Here is a 17,146-nt window from a genome sequence, read left to right as displayed (position 1 = left end):
TAATAAAAAAATTTGAATTAAAAAAAATATACAAACAAAAACTTTTAAATAGTTAATTTGATACTAATATTGATATATTTTTTGCAAATTTTATATGATATTTTTAAAATTTTATTTTATTTAAAAATAAAAAGATTATCGCTTTTTCAAAACTATATAAAATCGTATTATATCGACATGTATAAAAAATAAAACAAAACATTGGAATTGAAATGTGTCTTGATGCATTGCACGATTACTTTTCTAGTGTGTGTGTGTGTGTGTATATATATATATATATTTGAATATGAATATCCAACCAGCTATGCAAGCCGACTAATCTCATGACGACCATCTATTTTGCGGGTAGTTAGAGTCACCACATTTGAATCTCCATAGCCACAAGAGAATTTTTATTTCTCTTTGGATTTGAATCTGGAACCTTGAGACATTTTTTATTTTTAAAGTCCAAATTCAAACCAATCAGACACCACTCTTATAATTCAAATATTATAATATGTGGTATTTGATTTAAAAAAATCAAATACATTTGAATTTTTTCCATTTATTGTACTAGTGACTACAAAGTAAAAATACAAAAAACTGTTATTGGATTTATATGATAAACTTTCAAACCTGCCACTGCATTATGAAATAAATAATTCAGTCAACACAATTCTCGTACATTGACATTAAAGATGCGTTTACTAAATGCTTATTAAATAAGCACACATTAATATTACTAATCAGACATGACAAAGTAAAGAATCTTATTCGGTAAGCGATACGACAAAGATCGAAAGTCTTATTCAGTAAGTGCAGAAAACGGCGCTTACTTGGTAAGCATTACTAGGCTTAATAAGCTTACCAACAATCTATTTTGGTGACAACTGATGTTACGCGATAAAGTAAATGAGATTGTTGTTTTCTTACCGACAAACATTTGATAAACGACCCATAAAACTTACTTTTTACATTTTTTAATGCATATTTAATTTTTTTTTGAAATAAATAATAGTGCAGGTGACAATATCCTTAAAATTTTGGATTAGTTGTCATATATCATACGTGACCTACATTACATTAACAATAAAGATATGGGAATTTACATTTTTATATGTGCAGTTCACAACGTGCAACTTTTTTTACGTGTATTTTTTATTTCACAAACACGTCAAAAAGTTCACACTGTGAACTGTGTACATGTGAAACAAATATATGTTAAATAATAAATCATAATCTTAGATAAAAAAAAAACATATGAAATAACACATGATATACAAGTTCTCAAGATTATCATAATTTAATGAGTTTTCAAAAGAATGTCCACATAGATATAATAGTTTGTCCATAGTTAGATTTCAATGAGAATGAGAGTTATGGTAAAAATCCACTCTTGAATTAATCCTTTAAATAATTTCAATAAATCGACACCGATAAAAACACTAAATCAATTCTCTGGTTGGTTTACGGTTAAAAGTGATAAAAGGATCTTGTAATGAAAGTTTTCCACGTTGGTCATGGGTGCGAATTTTTTTATCTAAACGATATTATTTATCAATTATTTTTAATAATATTAAGTAACTTCAATGTAAAATATATACAATATTTGTGTTAATATATAAATAAATGGTATCTAAATAGTAGTAAGGTATTTAAATATTCATTATAATACTTATTAAAAACAGTACTCAATTTTAATAAGGACAAATTGAATGAAAAAATAGCGTACTTTAACTTGATTTTTATTTTGGATAACGTACTTTGAAAACTTTCATTTTGGTACCTAAGATGTAAAGTTTTAAACATTTAAGTACCCGAAGTAACCGGTTGAAGACTAGTTTTAGATTAAAAAGATTCATGTCACTAACCACGTTAGCAAATAATACCGAGTTGGATACCACATCACTCGTCACATCAGCATGATAATCGGTTAATACTTCAACCGGTTATCCGAGTACTTAAATGTTTAAAATTTTACATCATATGTATTAAAATTGAAGTTTTGAAAGTATGTTAAAATAAAAATCAAGTTAAAATACCTTACTTTTTCATGTAATTTGTTGTTTCAATAAATTAGGATTTTTTATTTTTTAGAAGAAAAAAAACCATATATATTTAAAAAAAAAACATTTTGGAATATTATTGACGGATTATACATACGACACTGTGCGTACAAGTTGTTCACGGTGCCCGACAACAGAATATAGCCCCAAACGAGGGAATTCACACAGAGAAAGAGTTCACAGGACAAGACAATTCTCTCTCTCTCTCTCTCTCTCTCTCTCTCTCTCTCTCATGCGCATTTTAGCACTCCACAATATTATTCTTTTTTATTTTATTTTATAAATAATAATATGTTTTTATTAGAGTAAATAATTGTGGATTTGATCCTTCAAATATGTGGGTTCTTACGGAAATGATTCTTAAACTTCATTCGTTATATAAATATCTGGTAGTATGCACTTTTTTTCACCCGTTGACGAAATGGTCGTCCAATAAGAGACGTTAAACTCAACTCATGTGCATAACACGTGAGGGCATTTTTGTCAATCCATGTTTTTTTTCTCTAAAAAGAAAAACCAAATTGTACAAGGGCGTATTTTGATAGGGATCGTTTACCTAATACTTATCCGGTAAGCGTTTTCCCGGTAAATTTAACACTATCATTTACTTATCAGATAAGATTTTAGTCCACCGAAACGGTATTGTATGTAATATTTTACCCGGTAAGCGGTTATCGTGGTAAGAATCGTCGCATTCACTTACCAGGTAAGACTCTTGGTCCTTGTCTCGTTCTTACCGGGTAAAATTCTTGATCCTTACCATATTCATCTGGTAAGGTAAAACGACTTGGTGTTTACTTACTAGAGTAAGCGTTTGGTAAATGATCTCTTAGTTAACAAAACTTAAGTTTGAAAAACTAATGAAACCAATTTATGTACAATTTAGTTATTTGTTTTGAAAGAAAAAATATGGATTGACCAAAATACCCTATGCACATTGACTGAGTTAGCGTCTCCTGTTAGACGGTCGTTTAGTCAAGGATCAAAACAAATAAAACACACACACACACACACATATGGATGGAAATTCAAACGAGAACATCTTCATTTTACGAGAATGCGAGAACACCCTTATCACATGTGATAATACGCGCGAGAACGACGTGTTCTACGAGACTACAACTTAAGCCGTGCCAAATGTTGTCTGCGTCTATGATTTAGCATTATATGTGATGGTTTTGATAAATTATAGTATCATATAAACAACACCCTTATCACACATGATAATAATTGTGAGGGGGCTTAGTGGTGTAAAGTCGACTTAGCCCGCAACCATGATCGCATTGAAAATCATCCGCGTCTCTGATTTAATATCATATGTGTATCATATATATGATGAAATAATAGCATCACATGTGATTGTCTATGGTAAAATAGTGTTATCGTAAAATAAAAGTATTTTTATTTAAATCCTTATATATATATATATAATTTACGTAATAAAACGAAATTTAAAGAGTATTATCGTGAGTATCATAATTTACTATTTTGTTATCATCCTAATATCCTATTGATTTTACAGAAATAGAAGAGAAAACAGGCTACCTTATTACCTTACCTATGCCCACTTGTTCTGCCTCCTCCCTCCCCCTTCCCCATCCCCAAGAAAAACACCCACATATATACATATATATACATGTATATATATACATGTATATATATACATGTATATATTAAATTCACCTGAGATTAATCTGTTTTCATGAGACTACTTTTTTACACGTGAAACTTCATAGAAAACACTGTAAAGGTCAAAAAAGACCAAACTTCCGCAGTAAAAACACTACAAAGGTTACTTTCACAACATTTTGCAGTGAAGTTTCGAGTGGAAAAAATAGTTTCATGGGTCTTACGAAAACAAGTTCGTCTCACGTGATTCCAAGTCTTTTTCTCTCTTTATATATAATTTATAAACATATATTAAAAATTATTGTGAAAGATTTGTTAGAACATGTAGGTGGAAGCAAGTGAACAACTGCAAAAAAAGATACATGATGATGTCAAGGATATGCTTTTATTTTTCATTTTTATATTTGTGGTGATCATGAATCATGATGTGTGTTTTTTTTACCTATCAACTTTACATGATAATTTTTTATAAATAAATTAAAATAAAAGTTAGGTATAAGGATATTAAAAACAGCGCATCTTCAACTGTTATGATATATTCAATATTTATTATAAATTTAGAGATCGTTGATCAAATACTTATCAGATAAGTGCTTATGGATAAGAGAAATCACTTTCACTTATCTATCATATAACATCATCAGCTATCAAATGGATTATTAGTAAACGTGTTAAACTTAGTTAACATTTATCAGGTAAGACTTTTGGTTATTATCATGTCTCTTATTAGATAAGATTTTTTACCCTTGTTATGTTCAATTGATAAGATAAATAATATCTGTAAACATTTATCTGATAAATATTTAATAAACATATGTTAAATTTAATAAATTTTAATTATGAGATATTTTCGAAAATATAATAAAAGTATTTATTTAAAAATACGAATATTTTGTCGCTCCAAAATTTAAAAAAAGATTTCGTTTGGAAAATAGGCAAAAGCCAAACAAAGGCGACGACAAGCCAAGCACGTGATCTGCAAACATTTTACCTTTCGCTTTGTTCTCTCTCTCATCAGGTCTCCCACACCTTCACTCCAATCACTGAATCAAAAGCAAAAAAATTATTGATTCTTATAAAAAAATCAGAGTTGTTTGTTTATATTTTAATAATTTTATTAAGAGATAATATTTGAATAATTAAGAGATGTATCTTATTTGGTAAAAAAAATCTGATTTTTAATAGTTCTAAAACCTCCTGAATAATTTTGTATCCACGGTCTTCCTTAACCATTCAGCACCCTAATTTCTTTGTAAATAATATATATATTTCGTCATTTTTTAAAAGGTTAAAAGTGTCATTACCTTTGCAAGTAACAACTCCTTAAGGAGTCGAAGTGTAAAAAAAAGTCTATAAACATGGTCCGAAATATAGGAACCAAATCTGTAAATTTGATAAAGGTCTCTGCAAGTGGCTTTCTGACTAATTTATAGATTTTACTTCATGTATTTTTATACTATGTTCAAGGATTTTTACACTTTGATGTTTTTTAAAGGGTTTTTTGCCTAGCGGTTTCATAGTCTTTGTTTTGTTTTTTAGAAGTCAGAAATTCAAACTTCGCTGAAAATGAGAAAAGTGTGTGAGTTTATTTGTTATATTTGTCGTATATAAATATTATACAGATAAAAAGAGGTTTTAGAGTTGAAGAGGCAGTGAGTTTTAAAAAAAATTGAAAGAGAAAGAGTTAAAAGAGAGAAATTTGTTCGATAAAAATGGAGATTTTGAGGAATTTCTCTTTAACAAAATACAAATAATTATTTGATCCTTTTTCCCACTTAATTTAATCAAATTCCTTTTGTATCTTTCCTGTATCCGCCATTAAAGACTCTCACTTAGAGTTAGAGAGACGATGATGTTGATTGTACCAGATAGGATAACGACCCTTAAAGAAAATGCAACGTTATACAACCAACAACAAATCTCACTGAAAATCGACCAGATCTCTTCATTTCACGAAAAGGGTTTGAATCTTTGATACGTAACTGTGTAATTTTTTTTGGGGAATTTCGTCGAACAGGTGGAGAGCATTCTGAACTTTTGCTTTACAGGATTCTAATTCCGTTTCTTTCTGTCTTTTGAGATTTCAATAAGACAACTAGAGTTTATACAAGAGAAAAAAATGGTGGCAAGATTCTTTTACTCCACAAATATCTTGTATTCATGCCTTTGAGCAAAACTCGAAAGCTTTTCATAATGGAGAAGAGAGAACATATATTTCTGATATTCGGGTTCGTGGTTTTGACATGGGTGAATGGTTCTTCTGCAACTCTTTCTCCTTCTGGTGTCAATTACGAAGGTTAGTTTCCTCTTTTTGTATCTTCACTTTGCCATTTTTGGCTTTCTGCTATAAACCCATTCTTCTGGCTGATGTTTCATCTTCATTTCTGCTCACTTTCAAGCAAGTTTTAGTGGGGTTTTTGACAATTAATGGAGAAAAGCTTCATGTTTGATTTTAATGGAAGTTGTGGGCCAAAATCATGATGTTTATGATTGATGCAGTTGTGGCTCTAATGGCTATTAAATCGGATGTAAAGGATCCACACAATGTTCTTGACTCGTGGGATTTCACATCTGTTGATCCTTGTAGTTGGCGAATGGTTACCTGCAACTCTGATGGATCTGTTTCTGCTCTGTGAGTTGTTTTTTTGGCCGAAAATGTGTTAAAAATACGACAAAGTTTCGTTTTTATTTTTTCCTTGATGAAGTTCTGAAATTTCCCATTGTGGCTAATTTTTATCGGTAGCTTGCTGATCTTGTAACATTTATAACGTGGAATCGCTGGTACCCGCTTACGAAAAAGGTTTTGTATGCCGGTTTACGAAAAAGGTTTACCAAAGATTTACCTATTAAATATTATTGTAAGATTCCACGTTAGTCAAGGTGTGTGGACATAACAGATAATATCTGATACGGTTGGTCCGGAATGTTACAAAAATAGTACAAGATGAGCATGTTACCAGTAACGGACAGCATGGGTAAAAAATAGGAAATTTCGAGACCAAAGTTACTAGGAGTTGAAGCAAACTTCGTTGCATTTTATCGATTTTTTTCCTGCAACTTGTTTGCATTTTGCCGCAGAATGGTTTCTTCGGCGTTGTATACTTGAATTTTGACGGGTTTATCTTCTTTTTACGAATCAACAGAGGGCTGCCTGGTCAGAATTTATCCGGGACGTTATCGGCTTCAATCGGAAATCTTAGTAACTTGCAATCTATGTAGGCAACTTCCCCATATTTCATCAAATTTTCTAAGGTCCCGTTTGGTTTACGGTATTTGGAATTGAATTCTAACGCGGTCTTGTCTCTTTGTTTGGTTTGAGATAATCCCTGGATTTGAAATCGTGGGATTTCAGTGAAATTTGAAATCCCACGAAAATCCAGGTAATGAAATCCCATGGGAGATTTTGCGGATTTCACAAGATTTGTTTGTAAAAATGTTTTAAAATATGTTAAAAACATTTGTTTTGTAATAATCAATTAACGAAAAGGTAATTTAATTGTTTTTTTCATAAATTATTTATAAAAAATAAAAAATTCGATTCCATTCCAAATCCTTCCAAATCCCTCGAAATCATTCTGTCAAACCAAATGGGACCGCACAGATTTTTGCTTATTTTCTTGTGCTATGGAGATATTTATGAGCTGAAAAAATCGACCATTTGTCATGCTTTATTTAGTACACTACAGAATAACGCGATTTCTGGCCCAATCACGGGTGCAATTGGGAAGTTATGGAGCCTTCAATCGCTTGATCTTTCGGGGAATAAGTTCAGCGGTGAGCTGCCTGCTTCTTTGGGAGATCTCAAGAACTTGAATCTATTGTAAGTTTGTGTGCTTGTTTCATTTTTATCGTAACAGATGATATGTTACGGAAAATTTCTGATTTCGGGTTGTGTTTATGGTCAAGCCAGGCGACTAAACAACAATAGCCTTACGGGACCGGTTCCTGAATCGTTGTCGCAAGTCGGAGGCCTTACTCTTGTGTATGTTAATTCCATGCTCTTTTCTTTTATATTTTGGATTGCAAATTTTCGTATGAAAAGTTACGAAGATTTGCAGAGTATTTCCATCCGTTTTTCCGTAATTTCTCCGAAGTTTTTAAGACGAAAGTTAAAATTTCCAAAAAAGTTTAATTTAATTTCAACAGTTTCTCGATTTTGAAGATTTCGTTTAATTTTATTGGTAGGAGTTGGTTTTGGTGAAAGGATTAGAATTCTTGATGTGTTTGCGTTTGTTTGTAAGATTTGGAATGAATTTCTTTATAAATAATTTATAAAAATAAATTATTAAAATTTATGAAATAATTAAATTATCTTTTTATTAATCGATTATTAGAAAACGAGTGTTTTTAACATATTTTAGTACATTCAAATCCCGCTAAATACCAACTACCTCGGGGATTTCATTGAAATCTCCGGAATTCAATTCCGGGCTTCCTTTTAAACAAAACGCGGAATTGGAATGAAACCTAATTCCAAATTCCACCAAATCCCACAAACTAAACGGCCATAAATTACATTTGCCCATATTAAAGACGTTATCGGATATGGTCCCTACGGTTTGTTTATTACATTTTCGGTTATTATGGTTTCGATTTTCTTTATCTTACGCTTCACTTGCTTGTGTAGAGACCTATCATATAACAATCTTAGCGGTTCGTTGCCTAAAATATCAGCCAGAACGTTCAAGTGAGTTTACTTTTAATCGACCTTCGTTTACTTTTATCTCGATCATGATCTTAGCTTCTATTTTTTTGATTTCAGAATTGTAGGCAATCCGTTACTATGTGAGCATAATTCCGAAAATGGTTGTTCGGTTGTTTTTCCCGAACCTCTATCTTTCCCACCGGATGGTATCACAGGTGTCTATCCCATAAACACCCTCCTTCTATTTTAAGCTGAAAAACTAGCTGTTGGCTTATAAGTTAGTTGATAAACTAGTCATGTTTGGTTGGTTTTTCATTAAAGTCATTTATGGATAAAGTTGTCTGTGTGGATTAATCTGTTTGTATAGATTATAAGGTTTTAGTTTGGGAAAGTTTTTTCATAGACGAAGGAGCATCTTTTCATTGGGAAGGGTAGGTTTGAAAAAACTCGGTTTCCTGCATAAAGCTCCCCCCTAGAAGCTTACCTAATAACCCACTTTCTATATCATTAAGCCACCACCAAACAATCATGCATAGTTAACTGAACAAGCTGTGAGTCCCATTAAGCTCCTTAAGCTACTAACAAACATGCCCCTAAATCTTGCTGATAAGTCAAGATGTCAATACAAAATGACTTGAAAGAACATATTGTAAAAGTAGTTGGAAAAAGAACAAGGGGCATAATTTGAAAAAGGAAGTGGCAAAAAACCACTTGAACTTATTGAACTTATGCTTAATAAAACAAGGCTTTTTCAATAAGTTCAAAAATACGTTAAGGTCGTTTCTTAGCAGCTTAATGAGCTTAATGGGACTTGCAACTTATTCTATCAGCTATACATGATTGTGTAGTAATGGTTTAATGATATGGAAAGTAGCTTATTCATTAAGCTTTTAGGGGGAGCTTTATGCAGAAAGCCAAGTTTTTCCTAATTAAAAAACACGCTCCCCCATTTATGAAAAAACCCTTCCAAACAAAACCTTCCCAATCTATACAGACAGATTAATCCGACACACACAACTTTATCCATACAGGACTTTATGGAAAACCAACCAAACAGGCTGATGCTATATGCTTATTTTACGTCACAAATGTGGTTTCTTGATACGTTGTTTGCTTTAATAGGCGAATCTTCATCGGGAGAGAAGAGTCGCCGTCTCGCTATTGCTCTCGGTACAAGCTTTGGTGCTGTTTTGCTACTAATTTTGGTTATCGGGTTGCTCATTTGGTGGCGATATCGTAAGAATCAACAAATTTTCTTCGATGTTAACGGTCAGTCAACATACATTCATCAACTTATTATGTGAATATGAACTCGTAAACATTCATACAATATGCAAAATACGTAACAGAAAGGGTAGAGAGATTGTTTCCATAAACAGATAATTAATTCCTAGAATTTGTTCTCTCGATTGCATATTAATTTGATTAAGATAAACAGATCAATATGATCCCGAAGTATGTTTGGGCCATTTGAGGAGGTTTACGTTTAAGGAACTTCGGGCTGCCACCGATCATTTCAACGTGAAGAACATTTTAGGTAAAGGTGGATTTGGAATTGTTTATAGAGGGTCGTTGAGCGATGGCACGATCGTGGCTGTTAAAAGGTTGAAAGCCGATAATAATTTCGGGGGGGAGATCCAGTTTCAAACGGAAGTCGAAACCATAAGTTTGGCTGTTCATCGAAATCTTCTACGCCTTTGGGGATTCTGCTCAACAGAAAACGAGAGGATTCTAGTCTATCCGTTTATGCCAAATGGCAGCGTTGCTTGTAAATTAAAAGGTTCGTACAGTATTTGTTGCTAGATCCTTGACAAACTTAAATTTGGAAAGAATAATCGACTTTTTGAATCATCGTACTTGATTTATGTTGCCTGTAGTTCTTGAAGAAAACATAAAAATTAGGGCCTGTTTCTTAGCAGCTTAATGAGCTTAATGAGACTTGCATACATGACTGTCTGGTTGTGGCGGGACTATTTGGTTGGTTTCCTATTTAGTTGGTTTTCCGTTTGGTTGTTTCCACTAAATCTTGTATGGATAAAGTTGCCTGTGTGGATTAGTCTGACTGTATAGATTAAGAAGGTTTTTGTTTGGGTGGGTTTTATTTAGAGATGGAATGAGCATTTTTTTTAATTGGAATAGACATGTTTGAAAAAAACTTGCTTTCTGCATAAAGCTCCTGATAGAAGCTTACTAAATAAGCCCTTTTTATATCATTAAGCCACTATCGAACAGTCATGTATAACCGACCAAATAATTTGTGAGTCTCATTAAGCTGCTAACAAACAGATCCTTAATGATATATAAAGTGGCTTATTCAATAAGCTTCTAGGAGGGAGCTTTATGCCGTAAAGCAAAGTTTTTTCAAACCTGCACCTCCCTGTTAAAAAACATGTTTCATCCATCTGTGGATAAACTCTCCGAAACAAAAACCTTCCCAATATATACAAACAGATTAATCCACATGGAAAGCTTTATCATATAGGACTTAATGGAAAACCATCCAAACAGCCCCTAAAGCAATCGTACTTTTCACTCTTTTACTAGAAAATTGTGTACTCTTATGAAGCATTGTATTTCCATTTCGTATTTTGTTGATTCGCAATTGCATCATCCATTTTACGTCGAATATTATGTTCAACGAACTAAATCTGCGCATCTGATTGTATGTTTACCAGATCGTATCCATGGTAGGCCGATTTTGGATTGGTCGAGAAGGAAAAATATAGCTTTAGGAACAGCGAGAGGTTTACTGTATTTGCATGAGCAAAGTGACCCGAAGATAATTCATCGTGACGTTAAAGCAGCCAATATTCTTTTGGATGAAGATTTTGAGGCAGTTGTTGGTGATTTCGGGCTGGCTAAGCTGTTGGACCACCGTGATTCTCATGTAACCACTGCGGTCCGTGGCACCGTGGGTCACATTGCTCCTGAGTATTTGTCGACCGGTCAATCATCCGATAAAACCGATGTTTTCGGTTTCGGGATCTTGCTTCTTGAGCTAATTACAGGTCAAAAGGCTTTAGATTTCGGAAGGGTGGCTAACCAGAAAGGCGTAATGCTTGATTGGGTACGCTCGATTCCCTTCTTTCGTACATTACGTAAAAAGCAACCAAATTTTCAAACATGGTATTTTCTTGCAAAAAAAAATGATAGAAAACACCAAGTATTTGGTGATGGCGGGTGTCTGGGCTAGACAAGATATGACTCTAGTATTTTTTTATAACATCCCAAACCAACCGTACCAGATATTATCCGCTTTGTGGACTTGTGGTCTTAAATGTGTCTAGTAGAGAAGGTATCTGGTCCGTTATAAGGCAAACTTGTTCCCCTCCCCAACCGATATGGGATATTACAATCCACCCCCTTGGGAGCCTAGGTGTCCTTGTTGGCACACCAGTCCAATTCCAGACTCTGATACCCTTTGTAACGTCCTAGGCCAACCGTACTAGATATTATCCGTTTTGTCCACATCTAGACTCGGTTTTTAAAACGTGTGTAACAGAGGAGGTATAAAGTCCCAGATAAAGTAACCTTTATTCCCCTTCCCAACATATGTGGGGAGGAAAATGAAGGTTGCCCTGTAAGGACCGGATATTTTCTTTACCAGACGCGTTTTAAAACCGTGAGTCCATGTATAGACAAAGCGGACAATAACTGATATCGTTAGCCTATGATGTTACATTTTTGTCCAATCCTATTCCGTTCTGTTTGCATACCAAGCGCACCCCCTGTAAGTAAGTACTGTTGACATAACAAGAATCATAACACCGATGCAAGTATAAGCAAATTACGGAACCACTCACACACACACACACATATATATATATATATATGTGTATATATATATTTTGTGTGTGCGTGATTGTTGATCTTAACAACTTGGTGTACGTGGTTTATCGTGCAGGTAAAGAAGCTCCATCAAGACGGAAAACTGAACCTAATGGTTGATAAGGCTTTAAGCAACAATTTTGATCGGGTCGAGTTAGAAGAAATGGTTCAAGTCGCGCTTTTGTGCACCCAATTCAACCCTTTGTATCGACCAAAAATGTCGGAAGTATTGAGAATGTTAGAAGGAGAAGGATTAGTAGAACGATGGGAGGCATCACAAACAATTGAAACACCAAGATTTCGAGCATTAGAAAGTTTTCCACAAAGGTATGCAGATTATATCGAAGAATCTTCACTTGTAGTCGAAGCAATGGAGCTTTCGGGCCCTCGGTGACCCGTAACACTCGGTTTTCGAGCTCGGTTTTGTGCTTTTCAGTGGCTAAATGAATAGAATTCATCTGTATAAAAGTAAAAGATATCTTGTGTACAATGGTTGCCTCTTTTGTATTGGAATTGCTTGGTTCGTATATAGAAGTTCTATTTACGGGAAGACATTGTCGGGTGGGAAGTTTGGCTGGGGTGGTACATTTGTTAGAAGATAATGCAGGTGTCTTAAAATGAGCTTAACGAGAACATAAATCTTGTGTGAAACAGAATGGTAAAAGCTCGTTTGATTTATCACTCGATCGCGTCAAACACGGTAGATTAGGTTGAATGACAGTTGGGTTGGATACGTAACCCATATGGTGATACGGACGACCGTTTTATGGTTCTGTCGTAAGAAAGAAAATGTGTTTCCAAAAGGTGTCATTGTATTATTTTGTTGGGTATCACCATGTAGTTTTTGAATTGAAGCTTTACCATCTAATGGTAAAAGCTCGTAAATGTTGCTTACTTTGTACCAAACTCGGGGTTGGAATCCCACCAATGTCAGAAAATTCAGTTTTCGGCTTAAATTTTGATGATTTTTATGTGTTTTGGGAAAAAGTTGCAACCCAGGATTCAAGGGCCCGCAACAAACCAATCAATCTATACTAATATTGTGAAATATTTCAGGAGATTTGTTCTTAATAGTCAAATTCTGTCATCATCTACCGGTATCACTTGCTTTATCAATTGAGCATGATAAGAACCAATAATCTTACCCGGTAAGAGGCATAACAAGAATCGAGAGTCTTAACCGGCAGGGACGGATCTACCTTAAGGTGGTAGGGGTCCTGGGCCCCCAACAAATTTTACCTATGAAAGCCCAAATTTTTTTTTACTTTGTATTTTTTAACTAAATATATATGGGCCCCCAACAAAATGAGACAAGAGGCCCCTTTTCACTCTTCAGCCTTCTACTCTTCTTCTGTTCTTCATCGGATGCGAGTATGCGACCACGCCGACCAGGACCAGGACCAGCGAGCAGCAACCATCTTCTCTTCTTCTGACCGAGCGACCGACTGTGCTGCGACTCTGCTGTGTGTGCGACGAAACCCTAGCGGCTAGCGGCCTAGCCGACTGACCGAGCAGACGAGGCACGAGCGGTCCGAGACCGACTGTGCTGCTAACCTGCTGTGACTCTTGACTTTGGTAAAGATTCTAATTTTCTAATTTCCAATTCCAACTTCAAGTAGTAGTTATTTAGGTTAATTTTGTGGTAATTGGTAATTGGTAAATGCTTTAGGTTAGGTATTTATTTTAGGTTAATTTTGTAATTTTTGTTGGTTAATTTTGTGGTAATTGGTAAATGCTTTAGGTAAATTTTGTTGGTAAATTTTGTTGGTTAATTTTGTGGTAATTGGTAAATGCTTTAGGTAAATTTTGTTGGTTAATTTTGTGGTAATTGGAATTGGTAATTGGTAAATGCTATAGGTTAGGTATTTTAGGTTAATTTTGTGGGAAATTTTGTGGGTAATTTTGTAGGCAATTAGGCAAATCAAATGAAAAGATTTTTTAAAAGGAAAACATCAACACCTGAATCGAGCTCTGCTCCTTCGATGTCTTGCGAAATTGAATTGAACGATCTTCCTTGGGATCCGGCCGATAAGAAAAAGATGATGATATCGTGCCCCCTACAATATTTTTTTCTGCGTCCGCCACTGTTAACCGGCAAGAGTATCTCCAACGGTTATGCTATGTTTTTTTTTTAAAACAGAGTATGAAAAGTTAAAATCTCTAAAAGAATTACATCTAACTCCAGCGACTACTCTATTTTAGCAATTCTATCATTAACTATATCATTAAAATATTTAATACATTAATAAAATTTGTTTCTCTCTTCTAAACACATAATTTCAATGACTCTTATTGGTGAAAAAAATAAAATATTATTTCTCTCTCTTACATATATAGTTTTAAAGATTTCTTTAAATTTAAAAAATTTCTACCATCTCTCTTATCTTCTTTTTTCTATTTTAGCATACACGATAACACAGTTGTTGGAGCAAAAAAGTTGCTAAAATTTCACTTTTCTCTATTTTAGCATAGCTTTTGAAGATGCTCCAAATGAGAAAAAAAAGACTCTTACTTGATTAGCACTTGTTGGGTTAAAATGATGAGCAACAATCGATTTTAATACCTAAGAATATTACATGATAAGGTAAGTAAGGATAATTTATACCCGTAAATATTTGATAAATGATCCTACGAAGCCTTAAAAAGAGTGACACTAGGTTAAGAGGTCGTTTACCAAATGCTTAGCCGGATTAGTGCTCACCGGCAAATTCATTACTATCACTTACTTAACGGGTTAAGCTTTTAGTCTACCAAAACGGTTCCGTATGCAACAATTTACCGGATAAGCGTTTACTGTGGTAAGAGTCTTCGCCCTTACATACCGGGTAAGACTCGACTTGCTTTCGCTCTTACCGGGTAAGGTTCTTGGTCTTTGTCATATCCATCTGATAAAGTAATGTGAGTTGATAAGCGCTTATCCGAGTAAGTGTTCGATAAACCACACATAATCCATTAATTAAATTAAGTTTAGTGGAATTTATAAATTTAAATTTTACAATAACGATGCATGCAACACCGTCATACCTAGTATCTGTACTTAATGCACTAGGCTTTTCCTCAAGCAACAAGTACTTTTGTATGGTACAAGTCAATAATGCACTTTATTTCCATTTTTTTGAAATCATAACATTCTAGAGGTGTTCGTGATGCGGTTTGGAGCAAAACTGTAAATCCGGTTTAAGCATTTTTTTAAACTACACCGCATATGCTTCAAATCATAAAATTTTGCGATGCGATGCAATTTATACGGTTTGTATCTATCGTATTTTACGTCTACAATCCAATATTCTAGAAACACCTATAACGTGATTGTAGTCCAAAAAATATGAAGTTTTAGCAGGTCCGATTTTGTAAATACATATTACATAAATTAGAAATAGTCTAAGAAGTACGAAAGAGAGATGGCGCGGTGTGATTTGAATCGCAGTTTGATAACTCAAAACCGCAGACCACACCGCATAATGCGTTTCGAAAAAAATGCATACTGTAAGCCACACCGCCAAAGTTCTAAGCCACGCTTTGCGGTGCGATATGATACGGTGTGGGTGGTTTGTGCGATTTGACAGTTTAGATGAACATCCTTATAAAATTCAGTAAAATTAATCAAATTAGCTATTTTGGATGAATATATCCTCTTTTTTAGCCTACTTTTTTTTTTTAAAATAGTCAAGAATCTGTAACTTTAGAAATATACCTCTTGTGAATAAAGTATGATTCTTATGAACCATTTCGTAAGCAACTAGGAGCATTTCGCAATCTAAAAGGTTATTTTGCAAGTTGTCTCGCGCATCTCGTAAGCTGTCATACCATTTTGCAAGTTGACCCCACAATTATATTTAATTCAGAAAAAATATACCTTTTAAGTTACGACACTTGAGAAATCTGATCATCTCCGCTGTTAAAAAAAGACTAAGGTGCCGTTTACCAAACGCTTACCTGGGTAAGCGCTTACCAATTCACTTTACTTTACCGGATGAATATGGCAATGATTAAGAATTTTACCCGGTAAGAGCGAGGGCAAGAATCTCGAGTCTTACCCAGTAAGTGAAGACGAGGACTCTTACCATGGTTAGCGCTTACCAGGATAAATTGTTGCATACGATGCGTTTTAGTGAATAAAATCTTGTCCGATAAGTAAGCGATATTATTGAATTTTACCGGTAAGTGCTTACCGGGTAAGTGTTTAGGTAAACGGCCCCTAAGAAGTAAAGAAAATGATGCTATTTGATTATTTAAAACAAATTTCAAATTTTTAGTTGATAATCAAATAGAGATTTATGAAACTATATATTAAGGGGCTGTTTACTAACTGCTGACCAGGCTGACTTGGTCAGCAGTCAGCGTGTTTAACAAATCACGGATTTGACCGAGATATGATCAAAATGCTGACCAAGATCTTACCCACTCAGCGTCAAATCCATGCTTATTGAGTCAAATCCTTGCTTTCCATATTTGCCCCTTTTCTCGATTAAGCTTAACCCGCTCCCTCATCTCTCCTCCTCCTCCCTTGTCTTGTGGGGAGATGCATTTGTGAGGCTGTGATCTTTAAACAGGAGCAGATAATTTGATTATATATCCAAAACAACCGATACGTAACAACATGAGCTAAATGAAATAGTCGATACTTGTCAACAACTACTTCCTCCTCGCTAAATCAAAAGGAGCGAAAGGAAGCACTATTGTATTTTGGAAGAGGAAGTATATCAAAAGTATAGGGTTTCTTTTTATTATTTGTCTTTGTCAGTATTATAACATGGTTTTAAATGGTTTTGAGAAAATGATAATGTTTTTATTTTTAAATAAAATATAAATTTGAAGATCCCATGAAAACTTGAAAAATTATTGATATTATAATCAAATTAAGTATTTAAAAGTTTCCATTATAATCAAATTAACTATTTAAAAGTTTCCCTATTTTTGTATAATTTCTTTAATTCGAGTTTTATTATAATTTAATAATGAAGTAATTTATTTCCGGTTAAATAATATAATTTTTTTA

General features: G+C 33.9%; 1 protein-coding gene across 1 annotated transcript; it reads left to right on the top strand.

Moving 5' to 3' along the window:
* Positions 1 to 5,613: 5,613 nt before the first annotated feature.
* LOC112522887 (protein NSP-INTERACTING KINASE 3-like) lies at positions 5,614 to 12,692 on the top strand. Its single transcript, XM_025132213.1, has 11 exons — positions 5,614 to 5,970; positions 6,174 to 6,306; positions 6,818 to 6,889; positions 7,351 to 7,494; positions 7,585 to 7,656; positions 8,302 to 8,361; positions 8,437 to 8,534; positions 9,442 to 9,588; positions 9,758 to 10,099; positions 10,995 to 11,386; positions 12,224 to 12,692. Exons 1-11 carry the CDS (start codon positions 5,835 to 5,837, stop codon positions 12,539 to 12,541), a joined length of 1,914 nt encoding a protein of 637 aa, XP_024987981.1. The 5' UTR covers positions 5,614 to 5,834; the 3' UTR covers positions 12,542 to 12,692.
* Positions 12,693 to 17,146: the final 4,454 nt, after the last annotated feature.

This window comes from Cynara cardunculus (assembly GCF_001531365.2).
Source record: "Cynara cardunculus var. scolymus isolate 2C chromosome LG 12, CcrdV1, whole genome shotgun sequence".
Lineage (NCBI taxonomy): Eukaryota > Viridiplantae > Streptophyta > Magnoliopsida > Asterales > Asteraceae > Cynara > Cynara cardunculus.
This window is presented reverse-complemented; position numbering and strand designations above follow the sequence as displayed.